General features: G+C 39.5%; 1 protein-coding gene across 1 annotated transcript in view; it reads left to right on the forward strand.

Annotated features, from left to right (window-relative positions):
• Window positions 1-25074, forward strand: part of LOC310922701 (connector enhancer of kinase suppressor of ras 2-like) — a gene marked incomplete at both ends in the record, with an annotated part of 168642 nt that overhangs the window by 132756 nt on the left and 10812 nt on the right. The window contains 6 exons of the mRNA XM_083883433.1: window positions 4066-4100; window positions 9876-9924; window positions 12813-12861; window positions 13916-14091; window positions 15517-15590; window positions 21005-21076. Of these exons, the coding sequence (XP_083739559.1) occupies window positions 4066-4100; window positions 9876-9924; window positions 12813-12861; window positions 13916-14091; window positions 15517-15590; window positions 21005-21076 (455 nt within the window). The remainder of the gene's footprint in view (window positions 1-4065; window positions 4101-9875; window positions 9925-12812; window positions 12862-13915; window positions 14092-15516; window positions 15591-21004; window positions 21077-25074) is intronic.

A 25074-nucleotide genomic window follows, 5' to 3' on the forward strand; every position in this document is an offset into this window, starting at 1 on the left:
AGGATCAATGTGTAGGAAACCAGTTGAAACATTTGATTTTTTTCTCCCTACTCCATGACTCAGCCTTGCTCCCTGTCCTTTCCCCCTTCCCCAGCAGGAGAACAAGGAGGGGTTTTGGAAGACAGGAGCATCTCGTGGTAGAAAGATCAGCCCTGCCAGGGCAGGGCCACAGGTAACCTGTTCCCATGGGAGTGAGGGAAGTGAGAAAAAGAAAGGAGAGGGAATTGCCTGTTTTTCCTGACCTCTCCCTTTGCTGCCTCCCCTGTTCCCCACTGTGTGCTGACAATGCTCATCATCACCCCATAATTACAATTTCGAGTGGATCCTTTCCCTCTGCCTTCAGTTCATCTTCTCACCTGCCCTCTTGTTTTTCTTCAGCACAAATTTGAGTACCTCAAACTGTACATGAATGTAGATCACATCGGGCGATTTCCTGTCTCTGTTTTATCTATCTCTCCCCTCTTACAAGGGTGAGAGCAGTGAAAACCTCAAAGGCTGCTTTTATTTTTAGCTCGGCATGATAATTTTGAAAGCAGATTCATCTGCTCTCTGAGGCAGAGAGATAAGTAAAGCCCCTCGTAACAAGGCCACTGCTTGATTGTTTCTGAACAAACATAATGTAGGTGAAATCTTCAGGATAATAAATATATGAGCTAAAGAAGTAGAAGAAGAAATAATTTTTTTCTTTTTTACTTTTATTAATAATAATTCAGTGTCTGAGCATAGAAGAGTGGAAGAACAGTACGATAAAGAAGCTTGTGAATCTTTGCATCTGAATAAATCATTATGTAGAAGGAATAAATATCTTGAATTTGGCCACTGAGATTAGTAACACACATTATGAAATCTCATTACCAGCTAGTCCTGTCTCTTGCTTTAGGACACAAGGAAATAATGAGCGTTGACTATTTTCACACAATCTCTGCAGCTCAGGGTTCTTCTGTTCTTGGTGGTTTATCTGATTTCTTTACTTAAGAGAAGAAATTCTGATTCAGAGGAACGATTCTTTTGTTAGAAGCCATTTATAGAAGTTTCAGGTAAATGGGACTTTCTGCAGGGTTTCCTTGGGGAGAGGAGCCTCAGATCTGCTGTGGGACCACAGAGGCCTTTTTGTCCTTTCATCTCCACTCGTGCAAGGCACAAGCAGATCCCTGGGAATCCCTGGAGCTCCAGAAAAGTGGAGCTGACTAAAGAAGGCAGATAGGTGCCAGTGACCTGAATTTCACAGAATTTGTGCTTTATAGTCTCTGACAGCATGACAAGACTTGTGCCTCCTGAGCCTCCCACATGTCTGCTACGCATGAAAGTGGCCTTGTAGTAAGATGAAGTAAAGTTTTAGTTTGGGAACTAGGAAAAGGCAGGGGTTTTTTTCTTCAAATGTCACGAACTGGTAAGAAGTAACTACTCAAAAAAAAATTTTTATATAAGGTTGCTGAAAATGCAGGTAGGAGCCTTCCACATGTAAGTCACTGTCAGCATTGAATTTGCATGTAATTACAATTACACAAGGAAATTAATTTTAGCTTTAGGTAGACATTTATAGAAATGCCAGAGTGTGGGAATTTCCATGTATAGTATCAGAAATCCTTTATAAAGGTTGGCATTTCAAGCTTTGTTCTCCCAAGAGAGCTTCTTTGGAAAGCAAATCAATCAAATAAAAGATGATAAATATGTGACAAAGGTCTGTAGTAATCCTGAGTGTCCACACTTAAATACTGGTAATAATCTCTATGTTAGTGATGAGTTGGCCAGGAGCTGAGATTTTTCTTCTAATAAATTAATTATTGATAAAAACTTCAAAAGATGTAATTATGTTTTTTACGTTTCAACTACCAATATCAACAATTTTCTCTCCCTCTGTATATATATTTAGATATTTTTCTTTGCTCGTTTCTGAATTACAACAACTAATAATCAGTTACAATAATCTATGAGTTGTTCAATGGTTAAATCATATTTTTCTTTTTCACACTGTTATAGAGTCTTTTTAAATTTCCCTGCTACAGACTATGCTTCAGTTAATGAGATTACATTATTCAATATCTTTGGAAATTAATGCTTGGTAATGCAGAAAAATTGGTGGTGTTGAAAGACTGACCTCTAGAAAAATGTGGTTTATTATCCGAAGCAATTTTCTCTCTAGTAAGTCTTTTTCCAGCCTAATATATGCAAGTTCACATCACACTAATAATTGTTTATGAAATACATCTGATCAAAAGAAATGTTGAAGCCACAATCCAAGGTGATCATGTGTGACAGAGGTAGTTTTTGTGCATTTTCTTGGAAGGAAATAAATAACTGAATTCTTATAGCAGTGGAAATTTGTAATTCAGGTGCTGGAAAGACCAGTCAGAGCAGGGTAAGGGAGGTTTATTTCAGCTTTGTCAGGGAAGAGAACATGGAATGGGTCCCATTTGGGAGAGAGGGAATGAACTCTGATTTGGAAACACTTTGCTTTTACTTTGGGAGCATTTTCAGAAAAGGAAATTAAGAAATAGAATGGGAAGCTCTGACTGAATTAGTAGTCCCACTTTTAGATGCTAAAATTAGAAACCTTAGAAGTCAGAGAGATAAGAGAAGGAAAGCTTTGAGCCTTCTGGTTGGAATAAATTCTATTTTTATAACAGTAGCATGGGTAGTGCTGCTGTCAAAGTTCTTTTGCTCGCTTGGCCACACAATATTTTCCTGGACTGTCCCCAGCATTTCCAGGGATGCTCAGACTGGTTCATTTGTATTTAGCAGCGCATTTTCAGCACCAGAGCAACATCTCTCAAGCAGGTATTTTGCTTTAGCTGTGTGCTGTTAGCCCTTCCAGTCTGCTTTGAGAAAATGTTCTATTTTTTTAGAAGTTCTCTTTTTTAAGTTGTACTACATTTCAGCATACTCTGAGGAGGACTGAGGCATTTATGGCTCTCAGGAAAGCCTGTTAGGGTGTTTTGTGCTCAATCACTCAGTGGGGAGCTCCTGCCTTTGCCTGGTTTCAACAAGGAATGTCAGAGAACTCCCTGCTTTTAGTGTAAGGGCATCATTTCATTATTTTTCATGAGATAAGGCTTCTTGTTTGAGTGGGATCATCTTTGCGCCTCACATTTGCTGGAATACTCAGGCTGAAGCTCACTAAAAGCTGGTAACTGGTTCTGTATTGGGTTCCCCAGGGGCAAGGGAGACTTCTTGAAGGAGAAGGTGGCAAAATGTGTTTGTTCAAAACTTGTATGTGCAGAGCCCTGTGGTACAACAGCCCCAGCAAACTTCCTGCCCCTTCTGTTTCTGTGCTCTGAACTCATCTGTGATTCAGTATTATCTGTGATCAAACATCTGCTGCAGCCCTCAAGAAGTGCATTAAAACACAAACATTGCGCTTCCTAAAATTATCGGTTTCTTGTTTGGTTTTCCAGGAAGTCAAAGATTTTCAAGTGCAGATTTCTGCATTTATAAACAAATACATTGAATTTTACAACCTATTGGGAGGGTGGAGGAGGGTGTTTTGTAATTTCATTTTTTGTAAATTTCAATTATTAGGTGTGGGAGAAATCCTCCATCATAAAACTTGTTTTAAGGTAACTTAAACTGTCTGAAGATTTCATTTTTAACTCCGAATCAGCTGCTACTTACTCCACAAAGACAGGCTCATTTCCAAACCTCAGAGGAATAACCGGTGTGGGAATTTGAGTTATTTAAAGTGAAGAATGATGTCAAAGAAAGTTTGTCCTACTGAAATTCTGTATTCTATATTGCAATATTTGTTCTTTGCACTTAAGCTCCCCTTCAAATATTAACACTTTCAAAAACATTCAAACAAATTTTAGCTCCCTTATTTTAAAGAGATTTGATCACAATTATACACCATTTGAAGTTAGCTTATATGTGCAGATGCAAGTTGTTTTAAGCATGATCTTAATTTTAAAATAACTCTTAGCTGGAAGTTAAAATAAATGTTCCATTTCCTTTGCTTTGAGCTGCAGAATGACTGTGTGGTTTACCTCTGTCACTCGTTTCACTGTGCTCAAAGCACCAAGGGAGTCTGGTCTTTAGCTCTGCTTAATGCCCTTTATTTTTTTTCTACAGAGAGCAGGGGATACTGTCAGTGGAGATACTGAAAGGTAATGACTTCTTTTATTCTATATTTAAATATATACACAGTTATATTTGTGAATTAAACTCCTTTCTTTACTTTTGGAAGCTTTGTTGCAGTATTTGAGGAATAAATTTTCAGGGTCTAAAGATGTCACTGCTGGTATCATTTAGTAAATGTTCATTTGCCAACACCAAACATAAATATACATTACAAAGGTTTAAAAATTTTTTCAGACAAAAGATTATAAAATATTTGTAAAGGGGAAAAATCATCTTGTTATGTTTCCCAATTTACTTTTTTATTTTTGAAATCCAGTATTTCAGACTCACTCCGAGGATGAAAAACATAATATGTGTCTAACACAATTTTGGCAGCCAACAGGCAGAATGTTTCAATGAACATCTACATCTAACTCAGTCTGTACAAGATAATTGCTTGTATTTATGGTTTGTAGTAGATAGATATTAAGAATGGGGGGTTCAGTTTGGCCTTTAGGTCTGAATTGAATCAATTTATTCTAATGAAGAAAACAGTGATTTTGTCTTTCATTTCTTTGCTGTTTATCTGATGAATATCTTCATATTCATGTTGCATCCAGAAGTCAGGGTAAAAGAATGTTTGAAGCAACAGCTACTTTGTATCATCATATACTCTAATTAAGTTTAGTTGTAATGTATGAGAATTATTCTTTTTCATGTTTTTTCATTCCATATATGGCCTAAACCTATTTAAGAAGCTGAATAATTAATTAGATTTAGAGTGCTTTGACCAATCTAAAGGATTTACAACTGCTGATGATTCCCTTCAGTGCTATAAACATCCCTGAATTACAGATAAAAATCTGAGGTGTAACACTATCAGCTGTTGACCACATCAAGTTTTTCAGGGCCGACAGCATTTTTACCTCTCTATATGTGTTTTAAACATCACAATGCAGCTGAAATGCAGCCATAGTGGTGACCATTTGCTGCTGTTTCCCTGGGTGGGCTGTGCAGGGTTAAAATGGCATTTAACCAAATGGAGCATCACTGTTAGCAGAGTGAGGTGCAGATGAAATTCCACCTCATCTGACAACAGACAGTCCTGTCCCTCCAGTGCCAGCAGTTCATCACCTCAGCTAAGTGTACAGGTTTGCTTTTACAGGAGGTTAAACACATTAATATTTAAATATTAATATTTTTCTCCATTTTGCAGCATGACTCCTGTCCAGGGTTACCTGGGGGGAGAGTGGGTTATTCTTGCTCTCTTTTGAAGTAGCAACTTCATTTCACCTTTTGCCTCTAGCTCTCACACCTGAGTTTTGAAATACCTACTGTTTTCTGTAAATCTGACTGTTTTAATTTATCCTCCCAGCCCCTTTGGAGGTTCTCTTGTCCTGTTCTTCTCTCCCACTTGTTTCTCCTTATTTTCTGCCTGGTTTTGCCCTCCCTCAGGTCCTTCCTGCCCCACTTCTCTGCGTCATAAAGAAACCCCACACCCTTCCCAGAAACAGCCACATGTCTCACCCTTTCCATTTCCTTCTCCACACCCACGTTTTGGTGCAGCCACAAGGAAGATCTGCAGAGGAGTCTTCTTTTCTTCTGAACAATTTTGTTCTTCCCAGAGCAAAAGGCACCTGATTTTTCCCAGTGGGCTGCACATGCCCAGTTTGGCAGGGACATTGCAATCCAGATGGAACCTCCCTGGTGGACAGGACAGGGCATCTGCCAAGAGATACTTTCCAGGGACATATGACTTGATGGAATTTTGGCAAACTTTCATAGCAAAAGGCTATGCTTTCATATTCTTTTATAGAAGAATCCTTCTCCCACATATTTTAGCCTTCAGGCCCAAAACGTGACCATATTATACCTTTTCAATATGTTGAAAAATATTTCAAGAGGCACAATTATATCACCTTCCTAATAACCTTATTTGAAGTGATTTAAGCAGCTTACACCAAAATAACTCCATTTTTCAGATATTTAATCCCTAGAGTTAGGCTTTGGGGACCAGGAGATCAACTCCGTAGATAGATTGACATATTTGGGTGAAATACCATTATATTCAATAACTGAAAAGGGGGAAATTTAGGTGGGATATAATGAAATTCTTCCCTGTGAGGGTGGGGAGGCCCTGGAACAGGGGGCCCAGAGCAGCTGTGGCTGCCCCATCTCTGGAAGTGTCCAAGGCCAGGCTGGATGGGGTTCGGAGCACCCTGGGACAGTGGAAGGTGTCCCTGCCCATGGCAGGGGGTGGAATGGGATGGGCTTGCAACACAAACCACTCTGTGACTCTGTGATTTTAACATACAGGGACCTATAGAGCTTCTGTGGTATTTATTATTGCCGCCTTTGTTTTAAAAAAGCCAAGGAGAAGGAAGTTGTCTCTTGTATGTAGTAAAACATCCCCCAGACTTCAGGGAACATGTACTGGAAACTCCAGCAGCTTTGTGAGAGCTACAAAGATGTCCCTGGGAACATGGAGCTTTTTAAACTCACTTGATGAGTAGAATGTAGAGCAAGTCTGGGAACTCTGTCACAGCCTGGAGCAGAGCAGAAATGAGGGATCTCTGCCCCACAGCTCTGGGCTCTTCCAAACTCCTGGCACCTGAACATCTCACACCTGGCCCAGCTCTGTGCACAGGGCAGGGCTTCCACCAGCATCCCTCAGTGCAGGGCACTGTCCATCACTCACAGACCTGCCCTGGCTGCCAGACAAATCTGAGCTCTCCTCATGGCTCCTGTGGCTGGAAATTGTGACCTCACTCCTGAGCAGGAGTTGTGACTTGGGAAGCTGCAGCTGGAGGTGGAGTCCCTGGGTGTATGGGTGCAGTGAGGTTTTAGGAGGACAAGCTGAGCTGCCTGTCCCTGAGCAGCAGCTCATTTGTTCCCCTGTTTGCCAGCAGCCTTTGCCCTGTTGGGGGTTATCACAGATGATGAGGAGGTAACAGGCACCCGAGGAGGAATCACTGCTGAGCTTTCCTGCAGACAAACGCCTGGCTCTGTGCTTGGCAGGGCTCTCTGTGATCTTTGATCTTCATTTCACTTGAGGAGAAGCTGTTTTCTGGTCACAGGAAACCTCAACACCTGTGGGTTCTGGCCACAGGTGTGTCAGGTAACTGTGACATTCCTGTGGAGGCAGAAAAACTGCATCCTTTACACTTGGCACAGCTGCTACTTGAATGAACACTTTTTCTGAACATTTGCTTAGTTTTTTTGTGAAAACACTGCTCTAGTTCTTTCTCATAACACATTTTGTCTTTGTAAACAACTCTTAAAGATTGTTCTAATCACTGTCACAGCCGTGTGCTTTGGAAATGACTTTTTTTTTTTTTTTGGTTGTGGTTGATGCCAGAGTGATAAGGAGAGATGAATATTTTTAAAATAACTTTCAGCCTTGACATTTTGCTGTCAGTGTTGCATGTTCAGCTGCACCTGTACTGCAGAGGCTGCAGAGATTTACAGGTGCACCTGAGTTGCTCGAAGCATCAACAGCCCAGAGCAGAGACCTGAGCCAGGGATTTCAAACCTCACTACAAAATACTCAATAATTAATCTGCAGTGAGAATTTACTCATTGAAAACAGGAATATATTATATCAGAGATGGAAGTTCTAGTAACCTAAATGTAAATCGTGGATCCAGATGAGGTGGCTAAAAATGCATTCCTATGATCACAAAGATAAATCCAAAATGCTACATGTGTGTATTAGTCCAAGTTCTAAAAAAATGGATTAAAGGGAGACCTTTTTATCCACACAAATTGCAATATATGCCCCACAGGTAGGCAGAGCACATCCAAAGTCTCAATAGACATTGCTTAAGTCCTTCAGGTATCTGTCAAACAGAAATAGCTCAGAAATCCATTTGAGGAAATTGTAGTGTAGAATAAGTATTTTAGAATGAGACTGTAAATGTAATTTAATTATAAAATTGTATTAATTACATTAATAAATAAATAAATGCATTTTTTGCAGTAATTTCCTTAATATTTTGCCTTTTCTATATGGTAATATTTATGCAAGGAATGTTTCTGCAGACATACTAAAATAATTGCTTGATTTTTTTTTTATTCTTTTCTATTTGTTTTAATTGGTGTTATCTTTTTCTAGATCCTGAAGTTTGTTTCAAAAGCACAATTATACATGAGCATGTATTTAGTAGATCAACTGTTTTAATTTATTTGAGAGATATTAGTCCAGGTGCATGTAACTTGTATCACTGCACATCTTCCCCCTTCTTTTCCTTTTTGCTCCTTTTGTTGTAACAACAGATTTCCTAAAAATACAGCTGGGGAATAAGTCAACCAAATACGATACAGAGCATTTCAACCAGACCATGCAAAATACTGGGGCTACTCTCTGTCTAAATTGATTCTGCCACTTTCATACAGAAAATTTACTAGTTTCGAGAGGAGAAAAGATCAGTATTTCCTTCTTCTGTGGTCTGCACATCTGAATACTTCAGGAATTATTAGATTTGGGGAGGGATATTTGATAAACATAAAATCTTTTAACAAACAAACCTCCTGCAGACTGTTGAAAACTCTTACTAAGTGAAAAAATGACACTTGATGCATGCTAGAACACCTAATCCTGACCTGACTTCCTGGCCAAGGTTTCGAAAGCCTGGAGGAGGCTGCTCCTATCAATAATTTCAGACTGCTTCCCTCATTACTGCATTTTTGCTGCTGAGAGTCTGTGATTACTGTAAGGAGGCCCATTATTGTGGTTGCACAGAGGCAAATAAAACTTGACCAAGGACTTTTTCGATACCACCACAGATGCATAATTGAGATTGTCAATTGCCTGAGAGAGGGACTGGAAGCATCAAAACTGATGCTTTCCATATGGGAACAGCCTCAAAATCAAGGGGAAGTGCCCAGAAGGATGGAACAGCATGGATGGCATTTTCAGGGACAGGCAGAAATGGGGCATTAATGGCACAATCAGCAGCATTTTGGGCATCTCTCCATCCCCTCCCTAAATGTCTGAAGCTGAACTTGTTAGGTTTTCATTGTTTCCTTCAATCCATGTCACCTACAGGCAGCTCAGAACATCGAAGTCTTGCCTATTAACTGTCACAAATTTAATTTCAATGTTATATATACCACCCCTCCACTGCAGGCTGGAAATTTTCTTTGCCTCAGGACTATAGATGTTTCTAACCCACAAAGGAGAAGTTGTTTCTGCTGGTAAATTTGATTTCTCCTAACAATGGAAATCTTCAAATGAGAAAATGCCACTTCCTGCCTTGCTGACTTAAAACAATTGTAGTTATTATAGCCAACAGAATTTGGCAATATATTAAAAATGTCCACAATTATTTTATTCCTTTTTAATTTTTCTCTCGATCACTTTCCTATTTCTGCATTCTGTTTCTATTTACATGACATATACAAAAAACATCCACAGTGGTAAGGATTCTCCTTTTCCTGACTTCTGCGAGCATGAAGGGGAATTGTGTGTTTAAGAATATCTGTGCCAGATCAGAAGACTCTGACCCTGATTCAGTGTCCTATTTCCATCATGGCCAATACTGGTTGCACTGGATGAGGGGAGGCTTCTGGTGCTGCTGCCCTGCTTTGCTCTCCAATCTTTACAGAACTCACATATATCAGAGATAGTACTTTTGCATTTTGAAGTGTCAGTTCTTGGTATCTGTGGCATCCTGTAGCAAAATCTTACAGAACTTTGTGCTGCAGGATGCTATGTTTATATTTAGAAATCCACAGCTGTAAGCACTATGTAATCAGCTTGTGGTTTTTTGCTTTTTTTTTTCCCCTGTGGTTATTTGACATCTTTCTTCTGTCTGTCCTAGATATGCAAGTTCTGCCATTGACCATCCAGGAAACACATCCATGAGGAAGGTAATGATTTATAAATGTGCTTTAAATGAGCAAAAAACTCCTCAACTGTTCAGTTCATTGCCATATTTTTAAAAGATACTTAAGATATCCCAAACCTTGACATTCGCCTATGTTACGAAAGAACTGAAAACAAAAAACTAGGAATAATTTCCATGTTGAGGAAACTGGCTGGTGCAACCACAGCAGGTAGTGGGTCTGGAATACTTTTAGTTAAGTTTAGGAAGTTAGGAATTCTGTTAAGTTTAGGAACCTTAGTGTGTGTTCTGAAGTATGTGATGGTTTGGGGAGGAGAATCACACGCCACATTGGGCTGGAAGGCCCTTCTGGAGGGAGGCTTACCCTGAGGGTAAAGAAAAGCTTTGAAACTCTTAGAATATTTATTTAAATAGCACCAATACTATGATACAGAGATTGGGGATTAAGATTTTCAAATATTTTTGTGGTATCAACTGTAAGGTGCTCCGTTTTCAATGGAAAATAGCTGAAAAAAAGGTTTTATTATTTAGCATTTGGCAATTATTTCCTACAAAGGACAAACAACATTCATTTGAAGAATGTCAGTTCTTCATTCTGACTTAGCACTTTTTTCATCGATTAGGTCGGACAGGGCTTGGGCCAGCCTGGTCTATGGAAGGGGTCCCTCCCCATGGCAGAGGGTGGAATGGGATGAGCTTTAAGGTCCCTCCCAACCCAAACTTTTCTGTGGCTGTGATGACTCAGTTCTAAATAGTTTTCCCTAAAAACTCCTGTGGTTAAAACCAGCGGAGGTACAAGCAACCAGTTCTGCTTTTCATTGAGTGTTTCCGTGACAGCACTTTTCCTATACCCTGATTACACTGAGATCTCCTTAATTTACCTCCATGACGCATCCATTCAGCTCTAGCCCTTTTTTCCATTTCCACTGTGCTGGGTTTGGGGCTGGCAGTGTGTGCACCCTCTGACTCTGGCCCTGTGTTGTGGTTTCAAGGTAAGAATTGAAAGTCTGGCAGCCCCAGTGAGTTCTCCATCATCTGTCTGTCTCCCATAGCAACTCTGAGTCACTTGGAGTTGTGAGTTCTCTTTCCTCACAGTGTTTGCCACCAAGTTAATTATATTATAGTGGTTCTTTTATCTCTCAGAATGTGGAGCCTGAATTTTTACATTAGCAGTGCTAATTATCTACTGGTCCCCAAGGTACTGCAAACTTTTAACTTTCTCTAGTTTCCTTGTTTTGAATACATTCTATGTGTGCATAAACAAAACAGGAAGAATAATTAACTGAGCTTTTTTAGAAGGAAGATATGTTTTATGTCAGAAAGATATTTTCAGCTCTCTCTTGATTTGTTGTGCTGGGTTTTTTTTCATTTTTTTTAAAAACTTTCATATAAAATGATGTATACCAGTTTCTGGTGAGTATCTCCTCCAGACATTCAATTTGTCTTGCAGTCCTTTAAATTTAACCACATTTTATTATGTGCTTAAATTTATTCCATCACTTTTATTCCATCACTGCATTTCTCTAGCCTAAATTGTGGAGAAATCTGGTGATGTGTTTTTCAGGAACACACCTGCCTTGCCCTAACACATTTCTGTGGAAAGGGGATCACTGAGCAGATTGTTTCAGCCCCAGCCACCACACAACTCCAGCTGACACAACAGGACAGATCAATATTGCTACTGTGATTTCCAATACATCAACAGAACCCCCAGAGCTGCTGGGCACATTTGCTGCTTTCTCTCAGAGTTTTGCTGTTTCATTTTCTGCATATTGCCATGTTTCCTCCAGCACAGGAGCATTAATCTTTGTCTCCTCTTGAAGGAAGAGACACATTTGCAGAGATGAAGTTGAAGGGGAGAGATGTGCTGGGTTAGTGGCATGCTGCACACTCACTCACTGAGCTTTTCCTGCCAGGATTCCCACATTTTGTGGAACATCCCTGTCCCGGGGCTGACTGGTAGGACAGGCTGAGGTCAGGAGAGCACAGAGAGCTGTGCCCTCCCAGCCAGCTCCCTTGGGAGTCAGGAGCTGCTGATCCCTGCAGGGCCCACAAAAACCTTCTGCTTGTGAACGGCTAAATCCCACCAGGGCTGCAAACAGGGCTCTGGATGTCCAAACCCACTCCTCTCTCTGCTACTTTAAATTAAAATAAATCTTAGTCTCTCCGGAGCTGCAGTCTTGTTTTCACCTGAATATTTTCTAAGGTTCTTAAGCATTTGTACATTGGAGGCAAATCCTTACTAGTTTTTGAGTGCTATCCCTGGTTTTGGTTTTAAATAAAGAGATGCTTTTAGGTTGATTTGGTTTGGTGGTGTTTTTTTGTTTTGTTTTGTTGTTTTTTTTTTTTTTTTTTTTTTTCCAGAATCTGTAGCAATATTCTAATGCTGTCACAAAAGAAAAAAGGATTTTTTTTTTTCTCCTGAGACTTATTTTGTCAACCACCAATCCAAAAAACTTCTTTCTGTGGTGGCAAGAGTGTAACTTTGACACCTCATTGAGCACAGGATTTTGCATATAATGTTTGTGGTGAATATTTCTTTTTGAATGCATATTTTTATAATTATTACATTGATGCAACAAACTTTAAATACCTGTCAGTTTATCAGCTCATTCATGGGAGTTTACATCTTTAGTTTTCAAACCACTGCACAGCTATTCATGCAAGGAATCCTTGATGGTTTCATTGAAACTCTAATTAATATTTTTTAAAGTGATTTTAATTTGCAGATTTAGCAGAGTGTTGTTTTCTTCATGATGTTGAGGAAAGTAGTATGAGAAAAATGACAGAAAGGAGATCCTGTGATCACTGATGCTGTGATAACCCTGGAGAGGAGAGTGAATGAAAGCTCTTACATGTTACTGCTGTTACTTGCACTTGTGTTTCATAATTTATTTATTTTTTTCCTTACAGTCATTCCATTACGCTTCCCTCAGGGTAAAAAGCAGAAAATGGTCAAAAGGTAACTTCTTTCAGTTAACATTTTGAAACTAGAAAACGAGGCTCCTTCTCTGATAATAAGTGATCTGTATCGAAAGTCCAACTTGATTCAAATATTTCTAAATTTGATGGCAAGCGACAAAGGAAAATACCAAATTAAATTACCAAAATAAATGTTTTATAGGTATAATATTGCTTGGGTGGGTGGTAAAATTTCCTCTTCCTTAGGAAGAAGGCAAGGAGCATCTATGAGCAGATGGATGAGAATTTGCTTGTGGAATACTGCAGAGCAAAGGATGGTGCTTTTTATTCTCTAATTTTTTTCTGTTTCACAGCTGTAGGACAAATGTAATTCTTGTAGCATCATAAACTTGACTTTTCACAGGAAAAAAAGTCTGATATGTTAAGGAGATTTCCTACAGAGTTGGGGTTTTTTTTTGAGGAAAATAAATTATATCATATTTATCTTAAAAAAGGGTTTTATTAATATTTACAAGGCAATCTAAGCCTTTCAATTAAGATTCATTGAAATAACACCAAGAAAAAGAAAAACAACCCTATTCCTGCTGCTGTGCCTCTAACAGGATGCTGTAAAGTAAAAATACTGTTGTTCACTTCAGGATAAAAATCATGTAAGCATGTGCACTGTTATGGAAGTGAACAATCTTTCTTTTTTATTGGTTACAAAAATTTGGTTTAAAAAGTCACATAATTTGACAGAGCTTCTGCTGCTAAAGGGAAGATATACAGAAAAAGTAGTTTGTATCTGTGTACAGATTGTGTCATACTCTGAGTTCCTGACTGAGGCTAAGTAAATACATTTTTACTTTGGAATGATGCTGCCCATCTTAATCAGAAAAAAAAAAAAAAATACAATTTAGCCCTTGGAGGAATGAACTCTCTAGAGATTAAATAAAACATTGCATAAACCAGGCCCTTTTTACTTTGTGTTCACGCGGAAACCGAAATTGCACGGCACTGTTGAATTTGGAAATGGCTCATTCCAGTTTCTAGAGAGTATTTGGCTTGGAGGGTTTTGAATTAAAAATGGAACAGTTTTCCCGTGGTGTTCCCAGGGAGTTCCCTCTCCAGCGTGAGCAGGAGGCGCATTTCCTGCAAGGACCTGGGGCACGGCGACTGCGAAGGATGGCTCTGGAAGAAAAAGGATGCCAAAGGTTATTTCACCCAGAAGTGGAAAAAGTACTGGTTCATTCTGAAGGATTCCTCCTTGTACTGGTACACAAACCAGAATGTAAGTACGTACCACACTTGGACAAAGTAAAAACGAAACCTTAAGCTTTTTTGGTTCTTTTAAATTCTATTTTTACTGTATGCTCGGAGGAACTGCCACTTTAATTGCCAGGTCTGGGGCAGTCAGGGCTAGAAATATTTCCATTGGAGTCTTTTTTAAAGTCTCCAAGTCCATGTTCAAGCCTAATAAAATAGCAGTTGTTCATGGCAGTCTTTAAGAAATGAATATGGCTGCAGTTAATCCTTTTCCATTGATTTATTTGGACTAACACAGTGTTCACACTCAACTCTCCTCAGTTTCAGTTGGGGAGGGGGAACATGTAAAGTGTGACCATTTGTGTTAGTTAGGCATTCTGTGAAGCAGATGTGAAAATCTGAATTGGCAAGTCACTTTATCTAGAAGTTATTTTTATATTGATGTTCCTCTTGCTTTTTGCTGAATTAGTCTGGAGTTTGCAGTTTCTCGTGTGTAAAATGCTGCTCTTGGTGAAATTTTCCTGAAATCCAATGGGCCTATGCTGGTGCAATCTGCATAAATGTAGGGAAAATAACAGAGGGGAGAAGCCCAAAATGGTTCAAAGCTGCTCTTCAACTTGTGTGCAGCAGCCCCAGGGCTTGAGCTGAAGCCTACTTTGCTTACTGATCTTTCACTCCACCTCCCCCATTTTCTTCCAGAGGATGAGTGCAGCAGCATAATTCCCCTCAGTTTTTGTGGTTTTTGTAGCCCAAGAGGGTGTCCAGGCTGTGGCTCATCAAGAGGTTTTGACATTTCCCATGCCAGGTGGGGGCCACTGGCTGTGTCCCCTCAACTCTCAGGCTGTGGCTCAAACCAAGCCATTATTCACTGTGCCCTTGCTGATACCGCTCAAAAACCTGCCTGGTGGTCATATGTCTCCCTGCTTTTCCTGCTGAATTGCTTCAGAAGCAGCAAAAAGTGACAGGATACATTTCCTGGTTATTACCTCCCCACTTAATCAGAGGTGACCTCGCCAAGGAAGCTCCTCAGGGGCCGTCAGCAGGACACGTGGTGTGACAGCTGTGGCTTTACAGAGAGACATCCACCAAACAGCTGTAAAATGGAAATTTATGGTGAAGAATCTGAGAGCTCTCCTCTGTTTAGGTGCCGTGTTTGGGGCTGAAAGGTTTTCTGTGATCTTCAGCAGAAGGGGATAGGGATGGCTATGCCTCCTTTGAGAAATTATCACTTTAGTTACCTCATAGAGGTTATTTACACTGTGTGATGGATTGAATCCATTTCATAATAAAAATGGTAAGTGCAAAATACATTCAGCATGTCCTTTGACTGAGTGGTTGTTCTTCACATAAAACCCAAACAGCTGCTGCTCATTTCTCTCTTATTTAATTCTGTGCTCTTTTTCTCTTTTTCTACATCTACTTTTTTTTTCTTTTTCCCCTCATTCATTAGGATGAAAAAGCAGAAGGATTCATTAGTTTACCCGAGTTCAGGATAGACAGAGCAATTGAATGCAGACGAAAACAGTAAGTAATGTGTCAATTATGTTTATAAAGGATTGCTCTTGGAAGTTTGCTGTACATAGTACTGAACACTTGCAAAGTCCAGAGAAGGAAGTTACTGAGAAAAAAACCCCTTGAAATCTGTAAATATAACATCATAGACCCACTTAAGCTTTAGTATTTCTCTTTATTATAAAAGATGCGATGTAATGCAAATTCCATTTACTGGATTAGAATGAATTGAATAACTCTTTAGCCAGCTTGCCAGATAGTCCAGTTACAGCTTCAGTTAAATAAGTAAATCAAAAAGCTATGAATACTTTAGTAAAGAGATAAAACTTTCTCAGGTTCAGTAGGGCTGTATTTTCCCACAGGAAATAGCATAACAGATATCATAGCAGGGGATGGTGAATATAATCTTAATTTTCTCTTTTATGGAGGAAGCATTTCATACCCAATATTGTGCTGCTCTCAGCTGCTAAAATATTTAGGTTCCATACGCAAAATGAACTCTGCATTATTGTTTGTGTGCATATTGCTACTTCTACATTCCACTCCACTAAAAAGCTTTCCACAATTAAGGAATATTTAATAACAGACACTCATTGGAAACTGCTTCCAAACAATGTTGGGATTGCAATCAACAGGTTTAACAGAACAATTCCAATGATGTGAGAGTAGCACTTTACTGGGATCTCCTGAATTATTTGTATTTGTCTTTGTATGATTTCCTACTTTTATTTAACTAAGCATCCTGGATTTTTCCTGGGCTTTTCCAATGGCTGAATGCAGTTTTGGTCTGAGGAAACAAGTCCTACAACTATGAGCACAATACAATAGAAATATTGAAGATATGAATTACAATAGAGACAGCTCATCAGAAAATCAAGCCTCTTCAGTTGCCTGTTCTTGTCTGGGGATATTATTACTGTGTCAGAGAAGTACAAGACAGTGCAATTTACACTTCTATTTCTCCTTTCAGCTGAGGGTATCACTATAGAAATTAAATACGAACTGAGCACTATAAATACCTCAGAGCAATGAGATAGTAATAATGATATTGAACAAAAATACAGGAAAAATAATACCCTTTTGTTAGAATATAAAGCACTTAACAGATTTCAGTGAATTAACCAAGATCAAACAGAAGGTCATTGTGCACAGCTAGAAATAGCTTCCAGAGCTTTCCTCAAAGCATGAGAACACAATCCCTCAGAACTCAGCTTAGAGAAGGATTTCTGTAGGGTATATGCACAGGGAAAATCTGATTAACTAAAACTTTGCACACGACTGAAAGCTGAGAACCTTCAGGCTTTGAATCCTTTCAAAGAGAGGCAGGTCCAGAGGTAAAAGTATAATGAAGATGCTCATAGTATATTCCCTTTTTTCCTGAGCTGAAATTCCATTTATTTCTTCCTTCATGGACTACCACTTATATATTTCCCCCATCACAAGAACTGCACCTTACCTTAGCCACTGTTTTACCTGGAAGTGAGTGCAGTGAAACTCAGTATATCCAGCACGTGGGAATGGGGGCCCTGGCTGTGTCCAGCCAGCTCCAACCCACAGCCACAGTGGAAAACACTTACCTGTCCTCTCCTGTGTTGTCCTACAAGGCCAGGAGTGAGCCTCATTCCACTGCCTGTTTCCACTGAAAAGCCAAAAATCACAGTGTCAGTTTTCCTTCAGCTCTCCCCAGCACAGAACTAAGAACATTTTGGGACTTAGTTTGGATTTCCCCTCAGATCTCAGAGGGTTATTTTCAGACTTATTGATGTGAAATGTTCAAGTCCTTTTGAATTTGAAGGCTTACTGGGATAATTAATGGATTTCTCTCTCCTACTGTTCTGTGGGATAGGGAGTTCTGCTCTCCAGCCTGGCTGTTCCTGATGTCCATGGCTCACAGTGATGGAATAGCCTTAAGAAAGTTTTCACAAGAATATAGATAATTGAATCCATCATTCGGTATGGTTTGATGATTTGCCTCAGTAATGCATTTAATGAAGGTACCCTGATTATTACAGAAACCATGGCATTATCTCAGGCTGCTTCAGCTCTCCGGGCTATAGCTGGACGTGTAATGACCTTGTCCCTGTGAAAGGAGGCTTTTTGCATTGCCACTGAAAAACTTTCCACTGCTTTTAGACAACACCTGCATCCTCCTGATTAAAAGTGATCACAGAGTATGAGAAATTAGAGTTATTTGAGTTTATATGCTGTGGCATGACAAAAATATCGTGTTATTTTCAAAGACACTGATAATTATAATGCCCCATGATGACACTGATCCCCAAGTATAAAGATTAATTGAGACACAGGTATAATTAGTCCTTATCAACTGGTGCTTTGCCTGGACCTTCAACAATTTCCATCCAGTGAAAATTCCCATTGCCTAGATAATGCAAATTTGGGTCTTAAATTTATCAAGGATATGCCACAGTTTTGGCACTTCATATTGCCAGTGTGCTGTCAGAGCTCTGTACAAATGTCACTGTAGTGCAGGCAGACATGAAGGTACAGCTTAAATGTTACCACAGTGTCATAATTTTATGACTTCTGAAAAGAACTTGGCAGACTTTGCAGACAGCAAAGCCCCCTTGAGCCACCCCACAGGGAAGAAACTTCCTGGGCTGTGTTAACTGGAGTGCAGCCAATGGATGAAGGGATTATTCTTTAAACTGGCACTCACTACACCACATCTTGATTATTGCAGCCAGTCTGGGGCCCTCCAAAACAAGCCAAATGTAAATATATAGATATAATTCCTCTAAATTATTAATATTTATACATCTCAAATTGTTTCCCTAGAGACTCCAGATCCTAATGCTAGAAATGGATCTAAACACATCCCTGATAATAATCTTAGTGACACTGCTGGGAGATGAAGATGGATTCATTGTTGTGTGTTGCAGCCCTGACACGGAATTGCAATGCATTTAAATCACAAGTTTGCACAGAATTGGGATCTCCATTTCCTAGCAGTAAAGATCTCTCTTCTACAGTCTGCAAATACCTAACAGTGCAATACATTATTGCAGCTTTAATGTTCACTATCTCAGGAAATTATCGCGGTATCAGACAGAAAGATCTTAAGGAACATTCATATAGTAACCAATTAGAGCTATTTACAGACACCTGGCATGTGGGAACTCCTTTGCAAAAGCTGCCAGACTTGCAGCATTTAACCGACTTACCCTGACAAAATTTATGACACATTCACAAGTTCTGTAACTGCTGAGCCAGGAGCCCTGCAGACAGTGCCTGACCTGTTGCGCACTCCTGATTTCACCTCTCTGTGTCTTAACTGAAGCAGGGTTCCTGTGAGAATGTGAAATATTCTAATAATCACAGGATCACAGACTTGTTTGGGCTGGAAGGGACCTTAAAGATCATCCCATTCCACCCTCTACTGTGGGCAGGGATGCCTTCCACTAGAAAATGATTCCACTAATCATAGATTTTATCATATTACAGGAGCACAGTGGAGCCAAATTAAACTCCATTTATCACCCAAAGTTTCACCCATTAACATTGACTTGAAACCCCAATGCTGGCATTTGAATGCCTGTATGTATTTAAATTTCCTGTCTAGGGAAATAATCCTATTTACAAGCAGAAACTCCATCATGTGATATTCTCTCAGGATTAGCCAAGAGGATTAGGATCTTTAGACCCACCACCTTATCTTCTCCAATCCCAGCCAGTCCCACTGGGAGATGGTTGGGCAAGTGGAGCAGGAGGAGGTGCAGATGTTGCAGAGTTCAGACCAACAGTAGAACTGTGAAGGAGTGTTTGTTTAGTCATGATTTTCTATTTCGAGCACCAAAAATGTAGCACTGTAAGGAATTTCTGAAGGTACAGTATTTGCTAATCTCTGTGTAATTAAAGATGTGCCATGTAGTGCTCTAATCCATATATCTAAAGACATACAAAACTATTTCACCTTTCTCACCCACAACTGTTTCCATAGAAGCAGTTGGAGTTGCTGGTACTTAGCTGGCATACGGGGATTAAAAAGTTCCACATAAAAAGCAGAAGACTAAGCACAATAAGAATTCTTGACACTAAAATACTATCATGCCAATCAGTTAAAAGAAAGCATAAATTTGATCAGAGCATACTTAAAACTGCATTTATATAATGATCAAAAAAAAGATAATTAACAAGCCTATGCCATCTAGTGGGCATCAGGATCCCTGTGTGCTATTTCACAGTCACTCACTGCTTTTATTTGCAAAGTACAAGTAGCCAGGGCAGTGAGGCTCTGCAGTGGAAATTATCACTGTCCAGATGTCAAAACAACACTTAAGTACCTCTACAGTCTCCTATTATGGAATTTAATATTTAATGGTAACCCTCTGTGCATAGATAACCTTACCCTTTATATCCTTAATCTCATGAAAAAGGAAACTGCACAGAAATACAACTCTGCAGTAGGACTTCTATTAGGAAAGCTGTTGCTGGATGCATTTGTATTAATTGTATATAGTTAAAAATCACTGTGCCCAGGTGAAGCTTCTTCAGCTTTCATCTTGTCTTTGGAAATTGCAGTAAGTCATAGTAATTAATAAAACATTCATTTGCATTTAAGCTATTAATAGTTGAAATGCTGCATCACAGGTTCTACATAATTCCACATGTTCTGGTTCCTAATCTAGTTCTTACATCTGGTAATCATCATATAAATGTCAGTATTTTAACATAAATGTTATGAATGATAGTGTGGTATTTTTTTAACATTTGCCAGCTAATCAAATTAATAGTCTTTAATGCTGGGGCCTTCTGGTTTCCTTGATAGCAAAACTCCTTTTCATTATACCCACACAAAAAATTTGTTAAAACTGTTGATTATTTTTAGCAGCTTTCAACTGTTCAGCCAAGGGAGAGCCCAGGGATTAAACCACATAAAAGTATTAATAAAAAGCATTTTATGTGAATTATAATCACCCATGCCATCTGATTATTATCTATTATTCCAGTGATTTCTAGCTCAACTTGGCAGCCCTCTGCATTTCTTTTTGTAGAACACAAAACAGTCATCCAAATACATGAGAAGAGGTGGGGGGAATCAAACATTTATTCCTTTAGCTGATCTTTGGAATACAGCTAAGATGTACTTGAATATACTCAATAAGTCTTTCAAATTCACCCCAGATTTTTTTAGATGTAGAATATCAGTGATTATCCAAAGGATTTATATTTTTAAGTCATTCAAGGGCTTTTGAAATTTTTCTAAAGTATGAGGCTCACAAATGTAGATGAAATCGGATCGGGGGAATCCATCTATAAATTGAGGCAGCAAAATTCAGAATGAAGACAACAAATGCCTATGAAACTTGTAACATGCTGAATAATCTTAGAGTAGGACAGTCTGGTGTATTTGTAGGCAAATTGTTTGAAAGAAAAGGTGGGGTTTATTCTTTGTGGTCTTTTTACAGTGCCTTCAAAGCATGTCACCCCAAAATAAAGAGCTTCTACTTCGCAACCGACTGCCTTGAAGAGATGAACAGGTAAGTTCCCCTTCACTGTGGGATGTTCTTTATCCTGGTGCTTCAATATTCCATCTCACAAAGAAATAGACTTCTGGAGCCCGATGGAATGCTGGTTCAAGGTATTCTCAGGAATCAGCCTTCCATTAATTTCAGTAAATACATTACATTCTGTGGCTCACTTCGCTGGCATTTCCTGCCATGACACGTCTTAGTTCTGCAAAGGAAAGTTACTTGTGTTGGTCTCATCTGTGTTAATTAGAATTTTTTTCTTCTGTTAATGGGCTTAAGGTTCATCACCCTTGTGGTGATTTGTAGGTAAAGGCTGGAAGTCTTAGTGGGATGAGTGTTTCTGGTGTATGAAACAGTGCACCCACACCAAAGCTTGTAAGAGTACACCCAAGTGGTGAGGAGAATATCTATAGATAGATATAGATTATATAGATATAGATATTCTCCTTCTAATCCCAAGAACAACCCCCAACAACACAGGATGTCAGCAGTAATTAATTTTATTCACCACATCACTGTGCCAACACAGAGCAGAGGCAAGCAACGTTCCATTTTTGGTGTTGCAGTGAGCTTCTAAATGTCCTTGGATGTGCTGGGAGGACATTCCAAACTTCTGACAGGACAAGGCACTGGACAACCTGATCCAGCATTAAAGCTGGCCCTGCTGTGGGTGGGTGTGGGAACAGACACCTCCTGGGAGCTCTTCTAACCCAAATTACTCTGTGTTTCTCCTTTCTGATTCAGTGGTGAAGGCAGAGGTTGGGTGAAGGTGGGATGGGGCCTTAGATCCCAAAAGGCAGTCAGATGTCCTCCCTTCCTCCTGTTACATCAGAAATTTGTTTATTCCCAGCTGAGGTGGAAAGCACAAGGACACCTGGGACAAGGTCACCATACTGGGAAACCTTAAATCTTTCCTGGCACAGACAACTGAAACTTTGAGATGTTCTTACTTACCGTCATCCCTTAATGTTTGTCAGCTTGGAAAGACAGATACAGATGTGTTTTTTCCCTTTGGAATATTAAGGCCTAAAAATCAGTGTTGAATTTAATATTTCTGTTCTGTGGCTTACATGGCCCTTCAGGTGTGTTGGGGTATGAGCCTGGAGTGAAACTATTTGAGGCCTGTTCATCCTGCAGTAATGAGGGTGATGAGCTTCAGTTATCAGGAGAGGGAAACTTTCAGGGCATGAGTTTGCTGAAAGATATTTTTTCAAGGTTGTTACCATTCCATTGCTCAGTTCTCTACTGTGGTTCATTCAGGTTTGTTTGGACAAAACCAAAGTGAGGATGTTTTGCTGGTCTCCCTTGATTTCAGCTGCTGGGGTAGCCCTCGTTTGTTGAAGGGCCACTGATCATACCTATAAATTATACATAAAATGTTCTGACTCAAGGAAAACCAGGAAGTCTTGACACACATTTGATGAGTTGCTTTTACAACATCCATTGATTTTTTCCAAGGGGAGCCCAAGAAGCTGTATGTATGGCAATGAGGCATTGGAGCACAGGATTTTCATACCATACCATCCTTCACATCATTTACACTAGAATTGACACTGGAAAAGAGCCTTTCCCCTGATTTTTTGGGAAGAAGGCAAAGGGTGAACTTCTACCTGAAGTATTTTGTGCAGTATTTTCCCTTCAGCAATTCCATCCCTGCGGAGCAATTGGAATTCACTCCCCACCCAAATGATGGATAACTCTGTTACCTCTGTAAAGTCCCTGGGCATCCCTGCAGCTTTTACAGGCTTCCTCAAATTCCTTCTCCCAGAGATCCTGTGTGAAATTTGAAATGAGGAAGCAAGATTCATAGATGAAAAATACATTTAAAATACTGATTTCACAAATCTATCTCTTCCCAGCAAATTGCTGACCCCATAATGTGAGGAAATAGGGCAAATCATTCGCATGTTGTCTCCCACTCCTGTTTTCAGCTACAGAATTCAACTGGATTTTCCCTGCTGATGGAAGTGGGGACCCCTCATGCTGTAAAGTGAAGGAGTCCTGGCATGGAAAGGAACATTCCTCATCCACTATGAGGGGAATTTTATCCTTTCTTCAACTGCCTTGACCACCAGCTTTTGTTTTAACAGCTCTTTTTAGAGTTTCTCACTTCAGATTCACTGTTTATTAATTTTTTACTACTCTGGACTATTTTAATGTGCCTTTAACCCCACATTGCTGAAGGAGGAGCTGGACCTCAGTGGGGAGGGCTGGATTATTCTGTAGGAGACAGAGGCACTCAGCTGTGGCTGAGTTTTGCCTGCTGTGTTACTCAGGTTTGCAAAATTCATGCTCGTGCTGTTTTGTCAGGTCTTACATGAGCAGAGCCATGTTCTTAGAAATGAATTAATAATGAATTTGATGAGCTCATCTCTAGGTTGGTACTCCAAGCTTGTTAAAGGCCTTATTTCCCAGAAGTGCTTCATCTCCTACCACACCACACATAACCTGTTTATGGCTTTAATTAGCGTTGAATTTAATATTCGGTTTTATAATATCTACTTTATTTAAAACTTACATGCCATTGAAGTCTGCAGTGCAGTGCATTTGCAATCTCATCATGGATTCCAAATATTAAATTTTTTAAGTTTCTATTTTAGGCTGAATAATTTGATCGCTTTTGATTTGGATAGCTGGGTTGACTTTTCAATTTTAATAACTCCCATAAATCTTTGGCGTTCATTCAAGAACTATAACAAATAGTTTCTACTGAAACAGAATGATGATTGATTTTAAAGGAGTCACTCTATTTTCCAAGACTTGAAGGATTATAGCAGAATATTTTTTTAAAAAAGAACTGTTTGAAAATTGAAGTAATCTGAATTAAATTTCTATTGATTATAAGCAAATTTTATGGTATCTCCTATCTACTTTTATATATGGAATATAACCAAGTGAGTTACTCAAGACTTTCCCTAAATCATCCTGTTTATTACTAAAGCTAATTCAGTTTTCTCCCTTAAAATTCAGGCATGTTGGTCTCTATGACAGGTCTTGGCCAAATCAGATGGTGAGCCAGGGTTAACACATCTTTTACAGTTTCAATGCACTGTGTCTCCACTTTATATAAACTTACACCCAAGTAAAGTTCTTGGGTGCTAGGTTATATAAAGCAACTAAAAATTTTCAGCCTGAGCCCCTATTAGACATTTTCCTCTTAAACTGGACAAGTGAGCAGGAGATTGTCAAATCTGTCTGACCTAATTTAACAGCTCTTTATCAGATTGAGGTAAATTGTTACAGAGCTCTTACTCTCAGCCCCCTACCTGATGGAAAGCCAGGAGATAATTCTGCAGAACAGGAAAGGTATTTTTCAAACAGAAATCTCCTGGAATAGAGCTTCCCAATGGTGGTGTAAATAATCATAAAGAGCAGGTTTTCCTTTCTTTTATGTTCTCATAAACTTGTTTCAAATCCACACCCAAGGCCACACCAGCCCTCTAATTTATTGTTCTCACATAAAAGCTCCTAAGTGCAGCACAAGTAAAACAATTTCCTGATCAGAATTAGCTGCATGGCACAAGGGCTGGGTGAAAGCATGATGTTCATGAGAGTGCACAGGGTGATAGTGGAGCTGCTGTGTCTTGTTGGGGCAAAACACTGCACCAGAAATTCCTAGGACTGAGCTGGAATATTCCAAACCTCCTTCTCTGAGCAAGTCACCTAGCTCCTCCTTTCTACAATTTCTGAATGATTTACCTTAGACTTGTGAATTTCCATTTTCCCCCTCATTCAGCCCCAACCCCAGTGGCTGATGGAGTTTGCAGAGCACAATTGTGATTATCCAACACCATCCAAATCAGCACTGGGGAGAGTTGATCCCTCATGCAGGAGGCAGGATCTGCTCCAGTTAAAACTACAAAATTAACTTAATCAAATTCTGCTGTAAATAGTGCCAGTGTGAATTGACAGAGCTCTTTTGGGAGCGAAGCAGTTCAGCTGCATTTCATAGAGCAGATTAAGTGATTCCAGCCCTGCACATCTCTGAGGTGAAAGCAGTGTCACAG

The sequence above is a fragment of the Zosterops lateralis genome (genome assembly GCF_965231275.1).
Source record: "Zosterops lateralis genome assembly, chromosome: Z".
NCBI lineage: Eukaryota > Metazoa > Chordata > Aves > Passeriformes > Zosteropidae > Zosterops > Zosterops lateralis.